General features: G+C 42.8%; 1 protein-coding gene across 1 annotated transcript in view; it reads left to right on the forward strand.

The window, feature by feature from the left end:
• polr1a (RNA polymerase I subunit A) overlaps window positions 1–16541 on the forward strand; it is a 56318-nt gene that overhangs the window by 29089 nt on the left and 10688 nt on the right. The window contains exons 25-33 of the mRNA XM_036005923.1: window positions 6072–6195; window positions 7578–7678; window positions 7812–8011; window positions 9337–9504; window positions 12083–12218; window positions 12458–12612; window positions 13160–13289; window positions 13445–13552; window positions 14642–14923. Of these exons, the coding sequence (XP_035861816.1) occupies window positions 6072–6195; window positions 7578–7678; window positions 7812–8011; window positions 9337–9504; window positions 12083–12218; window positions 12458–12612; window positions 13160–13289; window positions 13445–13552; window positions 14642–14923 (1404 nt within the window). The remainder of the gene's footprint in view (window positions 1–6071; window positions 6196–7577; window positions 7679–7811; window positions 8012–9336; window positions 9505–12082; window positions 12219–12457; window positions 12613–13159; window positions 13290–13444; window positions 13553–14641; window positions 14924–16541) is intronic.

A 16541-nucleotide genomic window follows, 5' to 3' on the forward strand; every position in this document is an offset into this window, starting at 1 on the left:
TTCTTCAAAAAAGGCCCAAATGTATGTCAAATCTCAAAACAGTGACGCCATTCTTCTCTGTAGAACGGTTTAGAACAATAACAGACGATCTCTGACCTGGAGGGATCTATCTTTCCCACTATATACTCTTTGTTCTCGCTTGGATGCCCATATAAGGCGTAATGTGTGACGGACCTGCCTTCCCATTGGTTGAAAACATAAACAAAGGCATCATGGGAGATTCCCTTGTCGGTAGCACCTACTGTCTATGGGTAGCACAGAGTTAGCGGCAGAAATGACCGAAAACGTGATGAATTATGGACATCAAGTGGATAAATCTTGGATGTAACAGTTTTGATTTAATGCTCAACAACCCCGATGTTACGACCTGATGTCTAGGGGTAAACCGGACGCAACATAATGTGTGCCCCCCCCCCACTCCTCCCACTCCCAAACATGGCCAGGACAAAGAATTGCAAAGTAACAGTCTTTTTATTTTGGAGATGAGGCCCCAAAACAACAAACAAAACAATTCTAAAGGCAAACTAAACTTACCTAAGCCAAAACAAAACGTAAATAAAAGACAAAGCTCTAACCTAAGCGTCTAATAACAAAAACGGGAGAAAAAGGGAACCAACAAAAAAAGGACTTCTCACTCCTACCAACTGCTACTAGCAAATAAGTCAAAGAAATATGTATTCACAGATAAAACAAAATGGTTGAAGGATAACAAATCCAAGAACCCAAAACAACCATTTTGACTGAAGGCTGTTAACATTACTCACAACAACTGCAAACACAAGACACAGGTTTACACAGGCACATGTTGGGAATGGCAGAGTGAAGAGAGCCAGAGCTCCTGTCCAATGAGGCTTAAAATGGCTGCTGTCCTCCAGACGACCAATCAGGAGACAGCAATCAGCTCTGCTAGACCAATCCGGTGTTCACACCTGTTCTTCATTACCTGGAGTTTTGGGACTCACCAAACTAGTCAAAGGAGCTACCACATCTGCAAAGTTTTTGCAGAACGCACGGTAATACCCAGCCATCCCCCAAAAAACGGCGGAGCTCACGTCGCGTTTGAGGAGCTGGGAAATCTAAGATTGCCTGCACTTTGGCAGTAACTGGGCACACACGACCTTGCCCCACTTGTTTACCTAGGTAGGTCACAACAGCCTTCCCAAACTCACATTTGGCCAGATTGAGTGTAAGGGAAGCAGCGCACAGACATCCAAAGATTTGACGGAGTGTTCTCATGTGGTCAGACCAGGTTGATGAATAGGCCACTATGTCATCCAAATAAACCTCACAATTTTCCACACCACATAGGACCGTATTCATCAACCGTTGGAAAGTAGCAGGGGCATTTCTCAAACCGAAAGGCATGACTGTATATTGGAGAAAATGATCCGGAGTGACAAAAGCACTTACCTCCGAGGCGCGCTGAGTAAGTGGGACCTGCCAATAGCCTTTTAGTAGGTCCAACTTAGTCACATATTTAGCGGACCCTACCCGATCAATACAGTCCTCCATACGGGGGAGTGGAAATGAATCTGGTTTGGTGACTGCATTGACCTTTCGATAATCATTACAGAAACGCGAGGCCTGGTCAGGTTTGGGGACAAGCAGTGAAGGGGAACTCCAGGAACTGCTACTAGGGACAGCGAAACCGTGATCAAGGAGATACTTTACCTCTTGCTGCATTAAAGCACGTTTTGTCGGATTAACGCGATAAGCATGCTGTTTTATTGGTTGATGACCGCCCACATCAACATCATGACTTAACACTTTGGTCTGCATGGGAATGTCCCCAAAAAGGGTCGGATACGCCTCAATGAGCTCAATAACATCAGACTTAGTAGAATTGGACAGATGCACCAAATATGCATCCAAGTCCGTCAAAATTTCAGAGTTTCTAAGGCGCGCACAGGAAACAGAACAATGCCGATCATCCAGCCCGTCATCACTGGGACTGTATGGGGGCGGAACGACTGATACTGAAGCCACAGGTGCAACCACAAGGGGCGATTTAACAAAATGCTCACGGTCAACATACGTTTTGAGCATGTTGACATGACAAACGCGTGTTTTCTTTCTACGATCGGGGGTCTGGATTACATAATCTGTGTCACTAAGTCTACGATCGACCACATAAGGACCAGAAAACTTTGCTTGCAGACTAGAACCAACAATGGGTAACAGAACATCAGCAGCATACTTTTTAGAGTTTGGTGAAACCTTTCTAATGCGCCCTGACTTTCTGGATGGTATGCACTAGAGACATGGTGTGCCACATTTAACTCTGCCATGACCTGGGCAAAGATTTTGGACATAAAGTTTGTTCCCTGGTCACTTTGGATGCGTTTAGGAAGACCAAAAGTAGAGAAAAACTTAACAAGCGCCTTCACAATCACACGGGCTTTTAATGAGCGCAACGGAACGGCTTCGGGGTAACGAGTAACAGAACACATAATAGTGAAAATGTACTGGTTACCGGACTTGGTTTTAGGTAAAGGACCAACACAGTCAACAATAACGTGCTCAAATGGCTCACCGACAGCTGGAATGGGCCTTAACGGAGCAGGAGGAATTACCTGATTTGGTTTACCTGAGACTTGACAAATGTGGCACGATCGACAGAATTTCACAACATCAGATTTAAGCCTAGGCCAAAAAAAATAACGAAGCACACGGTCGTACGTTTTCCTTATTCCCAAGTGGCCGGACATGCAATGATCATGGGCTAAACTCAAGACCTGCAAACGGAAAGGCTGTGGCACTACAATTTGGGACACGACTCATGTGTAATACCAGAGCTTGGAGACCAGCGCCGCATAAGAACACCATCATCAACAAGGTAGAACACAGGCTTTTCACACGGTAGGTCCTCTGCAAGAGAAAAACAAGAAGTTAAAGTAGCATCAGCTTCCTGTGCTCTGATCAGCTGCTCTTTCTCTACAGCAAGAGTTAAGGTTCTATCGTCAGGCTGAAGCTCTACACAGATAGGTGCTTTATCATTACACTCTTCCTTACACTCTTGAGATGGACTTGTTGGATCAGAGCCACTCATGAAAGAGTCGCTAAGATCAAAGAAACAAAACCATGCGAAATAAACGGCCTAAAAGCCTCATCGATTTGGTCCCTTCGAGCATTAAGATTTAGATTTAAATTTTTGCAGGGTGTAGTATGAATGAGCCCTATTGGAGAGGCTGTTGTGGCATTCTTACGGTGCTCTCTCTTTTCAAGAAGATGGCAGGCAGCGAAAAGATGTCCTTGCTCATGACAGTAAAAACACTCCCTGGCTTCGGTGGCGGCAGGGGCGGCCGTGCGGTTGCGACGATAACTCTTAGGAGAGTTACCCTCACGGACAACTGAGATTGGCTCCCTACGAACAAAGGGAGAAAAAACACATTTATGAGTTAATGTAAACTCATCCGCCAGTACAGCGGCAGCAGCAAGGAATGAGACTTTTTGTTCATTTAGGTAGATAACAATCTTATCTGGGAGCCGATTCTTAAATTCCTCCAACAACACAAGTTCACGCAGATCACCCAAAGTTTCCACCTTACTGGCCCGACACCATTTATCAAACAGAGCACCTTTCTCCCTTGCAAACTCTACGTACGTCTGGGTGGCAGTTTTTTCACAACTTCTGAAGTTTTGCCTATATGCCTCTGGCACTAACTCATAGGCACGGAGGACAGTGGCTTTAACAATGTCATAATTCAAGTTGTCTTCTATGGACAGAGAGGTACAGACTTCCTGAGCTTTGCCCACTAACCTACATTGGAGCAAAAGAGGCCACACACACTCTTCGGCCAATTCAGTGTAGCAGCAATACGCTCAAAAGCATTGAAATAGGAATCTACCTCAGTTTCTCTAAATGGTGGAACCAGTGCAATGTGCCTACTCACATCAAAGCTGTCTTGGGGTCTCGGAGCGGGTGATGAAGTAGGAGAACTGGCAGATATAGTGGCTCCCCGCTCTATCTCCAGAGCCCTTATTTTCAAATGCATGGCTTGCACCTCCAACTCTCGATTTCTCACCTCAGCCTCTCTGATCTGCAGCGTTAGCCTCAGCTCTTCTGTGGTCAAGTTTGCCTGAACCGCAAGGCCTTGAGGTGGTATTACTTGTAGTGGGGCAACAATACCAGCCTGTTCACCCGGAACTCCCTCTGAAGGAGCCGACTCCCCAAACAAACCCCTTTCAGTTAGCTCTGATCAAAGGAGCTCTTTCAACTCCTGCTTCTTAAGACTAGAGGGCACATGCACATCATAAAAGTTCCCCACCAAAATTAGGTCCTTCTTCTTACACCTATCCAATTTATCAACTGATGGACTAGTAGCAAAATCCTCCAATTCAAAGTCCATACCTGCCCCTATCACAAAAGAAAACTGCCAACCAGACAAAGAGCCCCAAGAAACAAACAAAAGTAAATCTCAGCCAAAACGACACCGAAGGACAAAAAACAAAAGAACAGACTAGCCCCCAATTTATGTTACGACCTGATGTCTACGGGTAAACCGGACGCAACATAATGTGTGCCCCCCAAAATGTCTAACAAAAAAACAAAATGGTTGAAGGATAACAAATCCAAGAACCCAAAACAACCATTTTGACTGAAGGCTGTTAACATTACTCACAACAACTGCAAACACAAGACACAGGTTTACACAGGCACATGTTGGGAATGGCAGAGTGAAGAGAGCCAGAGCTCCTGTCCAATGAGGCTTAAAATGGCTGCTGTCCTCCAGACGACCAATCAGGAGACAGCAATCAGCTCTGCTGGACCAATCCGGTGTTCACACCTGTTCTTCATTACCTGTGTACACTCGGGAAAACAACTGATAGAGCAGGGCACAACAAATCACAAAACATGACCCCAGGGTCATAACACCGAAAAAAGGCCCAAGTTCCAGGCTGGATAGAAAATCACCTGTAAAGGCTAGAAAGACACCAAAGACACCCCCATGACGCTCGTTAGCTTTTAGCTGCAGCAATCAGTAAGTCTCTACGTTTAACTGTTATTAAATTATCTAAATATGAATCAGAGGTGCCGTTTGGGATCGTGGACGATGCTTTAGGGTTCTGATTCTGACATTTGGGTCGGACTTGCGTTTATTTTTGTCAGTGTTTTAACCGCTTGAGGTAGGTTAGCCTACTACTAATGTTTAGCGTCATCTCAGCCTCGAAAGCAAACAAACATACTGTTGTGCTGTTCTTTCTCTACTAATACAGCATCTATTCAACAAATTAATAACTTTATAATGATATGACAAAATGTACTGTATACATACCTTTTTGCTGTCGATGCTTTAAACGTCTAAAGCATCTGATGTCAGCCTTCTCCGCACAGCATGTGCTCTCCGTGCAGCGCGCAGTAACACGTGTCGAAAAAAAACAACACAAGGCATCAGTGATAGTTTTTATTTCGCCTCTAGAGGCTGCTATTGTAATGCATGATGCCAGCAGACCCTTCTCAGCTCTCGCGTACTGTGTAATGAATGACAGCGCGCGCTTCTCAGCCGCTCCAGCAACGGACGCAACCAGGAAAAACTATCGGTATGGATTTTTGCCGATAACGATAGTTCCACCAATCAACTATCGGTGCCGGTTAATCGGCAAAACCGATGAATCAGTCGACCTCTAATATTGAGTGTAAACGGCCATTACCCTTCCCGCTGCCAACTCTTGGTCACAAAACAACAGACATACATTTTTTAGATTGCAAAAACAATGGAGCAGAAGGAAGTGTTTGCGATCCAGAGTTTTCCTATCTAATTATCTCGGCCCACTGCCTAAGCAAATGGCAATCAGTTATGATGAAATAGAACCGCTCGCCTCAGGTTCAGTCAATTCTTTTCATTCATTAAACATTAAAGCGTCTGAACACACCCACACAGTCCTGGAAAAGGTCCAGTTGGCCACATTATCTATAAACACCTGTGTGAGTGTTCAGGGCCTTTTAAACATGAAACAATGGTGGTGTTTCCAGTGTTTGACTAAAATATGGATTACCACACCTTTGGTAGATAATTAACCTGGACAGTCATACAAATCAGCCATGTGTTATGTTTTCCAATTCCCGTTAGGTCATCAAGAGGTCCCAGTGCCTGGACGAGGTTTTGGCACGTTTGGACCCTAAGACCGCCAGCAAACACTTTGCGTCCATCCAGCGCTGGAGAGCAAAGAGAGAGGTGGCATGTCCACGGAGAGGTAGATAACGTTTGGTTTGGCAGTAACATTATCTGACATCTTTGCTACTCAGACTGGATTTATAATCGTGTGTATATATGTATATATTTTAAGTGCTCATATAATGCTTTTTGGCTTTGTCCCTTTCCTTTATTGTGTTATATATCTTTTTTTGTGCATGTAATAAGTTTACAAAGTGAAAAAGCCCAAAGTCCACCCAAAGGGACTTACCATCTTCCAGAGAAAACACTGTTCACAAACTGCTCCAAACAGCTCTATTGTAGTCCAGCCTTTACTGCAGAGACAAACGTGCGTCACTTTGTTACACACGTTATAATGCTCGCCTAGCTGCTAGCGTGCCACGCCCTCATACTCTGCTTCTGACTGGCTAGTAGTCCTTACCTCGCTACTGCATGTGTGCGACTCCCAACGAAGATGGAACAGAAGTGAGATGCCTCACTCTGTAGCTAAAACGGAGAGCTCAACGCACAGGGTGAAAAGAGGAGCTGCAGCAATGTGCAGTACGACAGAAATATGGTGTTTTTTGAAAATTAAGCCATGTAAACCTGTTGTTTGCTGATATAACCTCTAAATACAATTATGAACCTGAAAATGAGCATAATATGAGCACTTTAAGTTGACTAAAATGTAATTGTTTTATCTTTGTCATCACCATTCCCACAACAGTTAACCCACGTCACATTCTTTGCTGCTAAGCAAAGATGTCTATACATATAGACATAGCTAAGCAGACACAGCACAGTGTAATCTTTAATACGTCTTGAGTAGAGATGCACCGATTACAACTTTCTAGGCCGATTCCCGATTTTTCATTGAGTTTGACCAGCCGATACCGATTTCATATAAACAGTAAATTCATCAAAGTCAGTGTGCCCAACGCCATTTTCCGATAAACTGTAGCTGTGAGTGTGGTTTTCTTGTTCCAGTTGTTCAGCCTCAGAGGGGAGAGAGAGAGAGAGCAGCTGACCGTTTGCCTGAGATCAGTAGAGCAGACGGCTCTGCAGAGCCGTGTATGATTACGACTTTATGACATTTCATAAACAGCTGATGGAGCGGCGGTGCGTGTGCACGTGCGATGCTGATGTTGCGCGATGTTTATCGCGCAACATCAGCGATGTTTTAGCTGCTGCTTATTTTAATGCGCTTTAGAGTATACTGTATGTTTGGTAATTATTGTAATCAGAATCGGATAAAAAAAATAAATGAAAATAAGGGCCTAAAATCCCACTTTGAGCTATTGAAGAGCAGTAGGAGATCATAAATGTGATCAGGAGAATCCAGGAAGTGGACAGTAAAAAAGATTTGCATGCTGTATTACTGTATGTATGTTTCCTATGTGAATATTTGTCATGTAATATGTATATGTGTTTAATATGTATCAGGAGCATTCTTGCTGTTTTCTCAAAAGAAGTTGGCCAAACTGAGACAGACTGAACAAAGCACAGAACCCGACGTCTACGGCAGAAATGCTGCTATACAGCAGGTATATTGAGACAAAATGTAAAAGATCGGTCAGGTTTTCTTGGTGCTACTTTGTCCCTTCAGCCTTCGTACATACAGTATGAGGTAGACCTCTGACCTAGTCTAACCAAGCTCGTCAATTGCTCCCTCCGCAGCTCGTACAGCAGTGGCGCTCACTGGATGATTCCGGCAAATCGAAATACAGCCGGAAGTCGTCCCGCTGCCCTGAGCCATCTCTGGGCATGTTCAGGCCTGACGTCTGCTTTGGATCGGTATCGGAAAACTTTCACAGCATCACGGAGAAATACCTCGAGAACGAGGGCAGAATGAGTCAAGACAGCCTGGACACCGACAGGTACTGACTGAGGCTGAAAGGTATCCAGCCTTAGAGCTGTAGCAATTCCAAATTGTACTGTACAATTAATTGTCTCAGTTTAACAATACAATTGTCTCTTTCAGTCAAAAAAATATGTCTTTTATCTATTACCTTTCCAAACGAATACAGTTTTGAATGAATCCCAGGATACATCTTTTGGTTATATCACTGTTATGTGACCGAGATAATGTAAAAACACAAATACACAGTCTATACAGTAAACCACAGCTTTATTGTCATAAAACATTGTATTTTTTTGCTTAAATTAACAAAAAATTGACAATTTACCATCAACAGTCATACCCCTTAGGACCTTAGCTAATGCAAGCAATTCATTGCGGTTAAACAAAGAAATAGCGACTATGTAAAAAAAAAAAAAAAAGAATAATTGTTACAGGCCTATCTATACTATACTATGTCATACAACTTTATAGACACATGCCTTTGGTGTGGGGAGATCTGGGTTCGATTCCCACTGCAATGCATCAGCCAATGTGTCCCTGAGCAAAACTTGACCCCTAGTTGCTCCAGACATACATACAGTCATGTGAAAAAATTAGGACACCCATGCTAAAGTTGACTAAAAAGTTGAATAAAAAAAAATCATCTTTTGGAAAATGATCTTAATGCCTTAATTAAAAAAATGAGGAAAAATCCAATCTTTAAGGACATCAATTTTCTTTGTGAATGAATAATGTATCGTAAATAAATAAATGTTCTTCCTTAAAATACAGGGGGCATAAGTCAGTACACCCCTATGTTAAATTCCCATAGAGGCAGGCAGATTTTTATTTTTAAAGGCCAGTTATTTCATGGATCCAGGATACTATGCATCCTGATAAAGTTCCCTTGGCCTTTGGAATTAAAATAGCCCCACATCATCACATACCCTTCACCATACCTAGAGATTGGCATGGGGTACTTTCCATAAAATCATCTCTCAATGCAAATCAAACCAGCTACTAGGCTAACTGAAATAAAATCATGCCAATCTCTAGGTATGGTGAAGGGTATGGAAGAACATTTATTTATTTACGATACATTATTCATTCACAAAGAAAATTGGTGTCCTTAAAGATTGGATTTTTCCTCATTTTTTTTAAATTAAGGCATTAAGATCAATTTCCTAAAGATGATTTTTTTTATTTCTCTTTTTAGTCAACTTTAGCATGGGTGTCCTGTCCTTGTGCACGTTACAAAAATGATCACTGGTGAAATAAGCTTGTCTTTCTTTCTTTCTCTCTCTCTCTCTCTCTCTCTCTCTCTCTCTCTCTCTCTCTCTCTCTGTGTGTGTGTGTCTTCAGCCTTCGGCAGCTGTTGCACTATAAGTGGCAGCGTTCACTGTGTGATCCGGGAGAAGCAGTGGGTCTGCTGGCGGCTCAGTCCATAGGCGAGCCCTCCACCCAGATGACCCTCAACACCTTCCACTTTGCTGGCAGAGGAGAGATGAACGTCACTTTGGGGATACCTCGGTAAGATAAGATAAAATAGACTTTATTAATCCCACACTGGCAGCAGCTCAAAAGAAAAAAATGTACACACGACAGAATAACACAAATACACATTAAGTGGACATAGGCGAAATAATATACATTAAGTATAAGAAATAGAAAAAAATAGAATTAGTTATAATAATAATAATAATATAATAATAATAGTAATTAATCAAACATATTTACACAATAAACCTTGTATAAGCAGACAGTATATAAACACAGATATACAGATGAGTAAGGTGCGGATGAATAGAAATGAAATACTGCACAGTTGGAGGTGACACAGAGTAATAAATAATAAAGCGTAGTGCAGAATATTGTCCAGTGATGGCTCATATTGCAGAAACGGCGAGCAGTGCTACATTATGATGTTGTATTAAAGAGTCTGACTGCTGCTGGAATGAAGGACCTGCGGTAGCGCTCCTTCTTGTGCTGAGGGTGCAGCAGTCTGCTGCTGAAGGAGCTGCTCAGGGAACTCCCAGTCTCATGTAGGGGGTGAGAGGTGTTGCCCATGATTGATGCCAGCCTGGCTAACATCCTCTTCTCCCCCCACCTCCTCTATGGTGTCCAGATGGCAGACCAGAACAGAGCTAGCCCTCTTCACCAGTCTGTTTAGCCTTTTCCTGTCCCTCTCAGTGCTCCCAGCTCCCCAGCAGGCTACTGCATAAAAGATTGCAGACGCAACCACAGAGTCAGGGCCTGAAGTTAACTTTTTTGACCACCAATCCACCTGCCACAGTGACTTTTTACCAGCCAGTTTTTTTTGCCTCATGAAGGTGAAAAACCAGAATTGCTGTGTCTCTATGATCCTATCCTGTTCTATTCATGGTAGCCTACTCGTGGACATTGCGCCATCATCACGTGCTGTAGTAGGGGGGCCCGCCTTGATAATCCTGCATAGGGGCCCGGTGTTGGCTCGTTACGCCACAGCATATAAGAGATGAGATGTGACCTACAAAAAACACACAAGGGCAGTCCCTCCAGGATTTCGCAGTCTTTTTTTTGAGATTGTTGCGGCCCAAAATGCCTGATTTCATGGGAGCTTTTGTAAAAAATTGTGATAAAAGTTGCAATTTCTTTTGTATGTTTGTTGCAATAAGTTGCGGAAGACAGTGAAAGTTGCAATTTTTTTGTACAGTTCTTTAAAAAATAAAAAGGAAACTTGTTTTGGGGAGAATAATAATTATTACTATTAATTAATTACTCTGGGCTGAGATTTCCTAGGAACCTTACCAAAAAGGCTCAGGATGCTGCAAATGTTGGTATAATATGAAAATGGCTGGTGGATTTAAGACAAAAAAAATAATAATTTATTGAATGAATCAAATATGAACAAATCTGTCACTGTCAGTGGCTTGTTGATCTTTACATTGTTAGTTAATTTCCTTCCCTGGGCTGGGACACACATTCATACGGTTTGATAAAGTACTCATTGGACTTTAACTTATCATTGCACTTACAATAATGTAGCTGTCCACAATTTAGGTCATCGTGTCGTCTCATCTGCGGTTTTTCCTGCATCCGCCGTGAGGGTGTGGGTGTGGGGGTGTGTGTGGGTGTGTTGTTTGTGGGTGTGTCTGTCTGGGGAAACGGAGCAGCAGCCCCGCCCGCTGCAGAGAGCCGACAGGATTGAAACAGCGACTTTAGAGTGAAAAAAACGTTACAGCATACATTGATGTTAAAATGTATACAGGTTGGCAGGACGGTCTGAAATGTTTTGCACGGTCTTTTCGCTGTACGTTTTGTTGGTAAATGTGAGATGTTTGAGTCACACACACGTCTCGTCTTCATAACAGAAACTAGGAAATGATCAACCCGTTCTCACTCCCGTCAGTGGCTGCACATGGGACTACTGGGATTGTCGCGAGTAATGAAAATGCGATTGGGGGCCCCGGCTGTCAATCAATGTCTTCCAGTGATGCGGGCCCCTGATTGGTCCGGGCCCGTAAGCAACCGTGTAGCCTGCTTACCGATAGTTGCGCGTCTGAATCACACAATTCTCATTGGCTACCGGCCAATGTGGCAGGTAGATTGACAGTGTTACCCGGCAATTGCAAAATTCACCCGCATTTGGCGGGTGGTCGGGTGTTCATTTCAGGCCCTGCACAGTGTCATAAAATGTTTTTAACGTCACCTCTGCGCCCGACTCCTTCTTGACCTCTTATGTACATATGAACACATTATCCAGGTCAGGACATACACAGCTCTTTGAACCAGCAGAGAACAGCTGTAGACTGTTGGCTGTGTCTGGCTTTGCTTCCAGAGAATAGAAAACAAATGTGGGAAGTAGGGATGCTAATTTCTTTCTTCTGACCGATAGCCAACCCTCGTTAACCGAACATTTTTATGATTAACTATTTTATTGTGTTCCAAAACACAAAACATACAGCTCACAACATGAACACCCTTTCTCTCCTAAATGCCTTTTCTACATCAACACCTCTTCTTCTTAGGTTTGTCCACTTACTCGTCCGTACTTGATCAATTCAAGCCTTCCACAATACTTTTCCTCCACGTCTCACTCTGTGTATATATATGTCTCCGTGTCTCGCAGACTGAGAGAGATCCTGATGGTGGCCAGCTCCAACATTAAAACTCCCATGATGAGCGTTCCAGTGCTGAACAACAAGAAAGCCTTGAAGAGGGCCAAGACGCTCCGTAAGAAACTGACCAGAGTCTGTCTGGCTGAGGTAAGGGTCAGATTCTCGTGGGTTTTCTTGCTCCTTTTTGTCTTCGGACTTTTCGTCTTCTGTTATCTGTTTTTGCTCCTTTTTCCTTTAGTTTGTTATTGCCTGTGTGCGGAACTCATGAGAAGTGTTGGTGGAAGTTTGGGGAATTAAAAAAAACTTACCACAACTCTGTGTGTGGGTGTGGGTGTGGGTGTGTGATGTGGGTGTGTGTGTGGGGTTGTGGGTGTGTGTGGGTGCAGGTGCTGCAGAAGGTGGATGTGATTGAGACATTACGGATTGAAAAGCACCAAAAGCAACGGATATTCAAAGTCTCCTTCCACTTCCTTTCTCCTGACCGTTACTGTGACGATAAGCTGCTATCACCCCAACAGATCCTCCAGTACATGGAAACTAGGTAGGTGTGTGTGTGTGTGTGTGTCACTGTCTGTGTAAATGCGAGCTGTTGCTTCTCCTGGACCAGGAATAACCTGATATTAACCAGGGATAGACCGATTATCGGCTCATTTTTTGGGCTCTTTTCAGATTATCCGTATCGGCATTTTATTTGCCTGATAACCGATAAAGTTAATGAATTAAAAAGTGTGCTACTTTGGCTCCGCTACAGCTCTGTGTCTGTCTGACTTAATGTCCTGCCCACAACACTAACTGACTATCTTTTACTGTGTAATGTGTTAAAAATTTCTAATTTATTAAATAATTGCTTGGCGCATTTAAACAAAGTTTTGTGTTGGAGTTTGTAACATTCCAAAATCTTAATTTTGACTTAAAGATTTTCATTTTCACTGTAAATACATATCGGTTACAAATATCGGTTATCTGGTTCATTAACTACTAATAATCGGCATCGGTATCGGCCTTAGAAAAACAGTATCGGTTGATCCCTAATATTAACCTCTCATCTTCTCTGTTTGACTTTTTTTTTCGGTCGTTTGTCCTCCCAGGTTTTTCCGTCTCCTCCTCGAAGCCATTAAGAAGCGCAGTGCCAAGCTGGCTTCCATTGCCGTGGAAACAAGGAAGGCCACCCCCAGAGATAAGGACCATGATGGCGAGGGAACAGCTGACACGGCAGGGGTCGGTTTTTATTTGGCTTGTCTTCACTTCAGGGTTCCTTGTAGGATTTTCTCTAGGATTAGTGTTATCAATCATTTTTGAATGTTTTTATCTTTCCTTTCGTTGAATACCAAAACAACCATGTGAAGTATCCTTGTCATGTTGACATTCCTCAGTTAGACGACGTGGAGGGCGAAGAGGAGCGAGAGATTGTTGATGACCAGGGGAACGAAGGAGACGCTGATGCCTCAGATGCCAAGCGAAAAGACAAACAGGAAGAGGAGGTACGATGAGGGAGGAAATACCTCATATTAAATGCTAATAATATTTTAAGTCTGTGGCGAAACGCAATGTGGGCAGCCAGTGTTGATGATAGCGTCCATGAAAGTATGTTGATGATAGCGTCCATGAAAGTATTTGCAGCATGACATGGGAGGCAGTCTCCCAAGTCTAAATGTGTTTAAGTTTGCTTTTGCAACCCTGCTCACCATTTTCACACGTTTTATGAAATTTGCTGCTATTGACTGTAAATGATCTGACAGCTGGGTGGGTGGAAACAGACAGGGCTTTACTAAACCCTGTCTGTTTCCACCCAGCTGTCTAGAGATTGGCATGGGCTACTTTCCATAAAATCAAACCAGCTCTTAGGTTAACTGAAATAAAACCATGCCAATCTCTAGGTATGGTGAAGGGTATGTGATGATGTGGGGCTATTTTAATTCCAAAGGCCAAGGGAACTTTATCAGGATGCATAATATCCTGGATCCTGGATGCAATGATATTTACGTGTAGCAAGCCTCAACATTAATTCCCGACATGTTTATATCTGTCAACCGCTGATGTACCGTCACCTGTTGGGACATACATGCTGTCCGTACTGTCTCTGGTTCTGACCACGGGAACAGAAACAGGACAGCTTACTTCAACGCAGCGTAATAACTCCTGAAAATAATATCCATCTCGCAAATGTATTTGTCTCTGCAGTCATCTCAACCATCGAATACAGCGACAGGAAAATAATACGGCTTTTTTTTTTTCCTGTGAAGAAATGTGTCGCGGTGTTGGTGAATTCTTAAAAAAACCAATGCACCAGTAAATGTTGCGTTAAAATGCGTTGTAACTCGCGTTACTGAGATTGTAACGAGTATAATATTACCGAAATTTAATTAGTAATGCGTTATATTACTGCGTTACAGCAAAAAGGAATTCATTACTGTAATTGCGTTACTTTTGTAACGCGTTACTCCCAACACTGCTTGTGAATAAATAAAAGAGTGACTGGATACATACAGTACATACACATGCAGAATGTCCATACTGCAGTTTCTGCCATCATAAAACCGTTAACGCCCACCTCTTGTCTTCCTCTGCAGGTGGACTACGAGAGCGAGGATGAGGACAGAGGGGACGATGGCGAGGACAAAGACGATCAGGGGGAGGAAGAGGAGGAGAATGTGGAGGAGAATGTGGAGAAGACCACGCCGGAGGAGTCCCAGCCAGAGTCTGCAGGAGTGAGCGCGGAGAGGAAGAAGAAACGAGCGAGAAGAGGCGGAGAGGAAGAGAGCTTGAATCAGATGAGGGTGAACGCTGTCCTGGAGTCCAACTCCGCCATAGAGAGATACTGCTACGATCTCGAGCACGAGCTGTGGTGTGAGGTGGGTTTGTACACAAGCAGATTCAACAAGGTTGTGGGTAGGCCTGTCACGATAACAAATTTTGCTGGACGATAAATTGTCCCAGAAATTATTGCGATAAACGATAATATTGTCGTTGAGAGACCGTTTTCATCTAATATAATGATAATCGCATAATAATGCAGGTACACCTTTTCAAAGCTCAAAAAAATTTTATTTCTAAAGAATATTTAACACTGGGACTGTAAGATATTTTAAATATCCACAATAGATGAACAAAACAACCAAAAACAATAAATAAAATGGACTCTCAGTCTCTGTTAACAAAAAATGAAATAAAAAAATAAAAACACAATCAAAACGTGAACGTTACCCGAAAACACCTTGTAGTATCTTTTCAGCAGCTCATATCACACTTTCAGTCACTATGACCACTACTACGGTCAGAAGAATTGTGCCAAAATATGAACAATAACGTCGCTGTCAACAGGCTTATCTGCTAATGTTAGCTACCGACCGTTAGCTTGAAACTATCCAGCAAATAGACGGTACCCTAGGGTGCCGATTTAACGTCACCGCTCATTTTACACAGTTTAACAACAAAACAAAACGCTGAGTGAACATTACTGCGTTTTTCATGTTGGTTTTGAGCGGCATATCATCTGGGGTCTGATAAACAGTAAATTCATCAACTTCAGTGTCCACAATGCTATTTTCCAATAAACTGTAGCTGTCATATTTCACGGGACCCGCGTGAGTGCGGATTTCATGCCGCGGCTTTCGTCGCTGTTTGTCACTTTGCCTAAGATTTTTTTTTTTTTTTTTTTTTTATTCGGGACAGTGCACATTAATGAACAATCTAACATTTCTGTACAGACTGTAAATGAGCCAGGTTATAGCATAAATGCTAATTTTCACCTGTAGTCCCGAGGCAGGAAAACAACAACATACAAGTAGGGCTGCCCCCTGTTAGTCGATTAGTCGACTAATCGGTCGTTTTGGTCTTAGGCAACTAAGATTTCTTTAGTCGATTAGTCATGTTTTATGCTTTTTCATGCTGAATGACTTATTTCCAAGAAACGTACGAGCACATCTCTGGTAAACACAAGAATTAAAGTGGTGCTTTTGCATGACTCTTTGCGGAGAAACGCAGATTTACAGATCTGTCGATTAAATCAACTAATCGATTAGTCGATACAATTGAATGAGTGTTAGTCGACTAAGAATTTCTTCAATCGAGCACAGCCCTACATACAAGATAATGCAACACAAAAGAATATAAAAATATACAATATCAAACAACAAACACATTAGCACACATTCAGACAGGTTACATTACATCAATAAAATTAGTCAAAATGATGACATAACTGGGAACTTTTAAGAAGTTGTTTAAGGTGCTTTTTAAATGTGCAGTAAGATTGAGTGACAAGTTTACTCGCCCTGTTGTTTATTTGGTTGCCATGACTTTGTGAGTGATGACGTCGTGTCACTGTTCCAGTTGCTCACCCTAAAGGGGAGAGAGAGCGGTTTGCTTGAGTTCAGTAGAGCAGATGGCTCTGCAGAGTCGTGTAATTACGACTTTATGACTTTTCATAAACAGCTGAAGGAGCGGCAGTGTCCTGTTGTGCGTCTGCCC

Source organism: Sander lucioperca, chromosome 1 (genome assembly GCF_008315115.2).
Source record: "Sander lucioperca isolate FBNREF2018 chromosome 1, SLUC_FBN_1.2, whole genome shotgun sequence".
In the NCBI taxonomy this organism is placed as follows: domain Eukaryota; kingdom Metazoa; phylum Chordata; class Actinopteri; order Perciformes; family Percidae; genus Sander; species Sander lucioperca.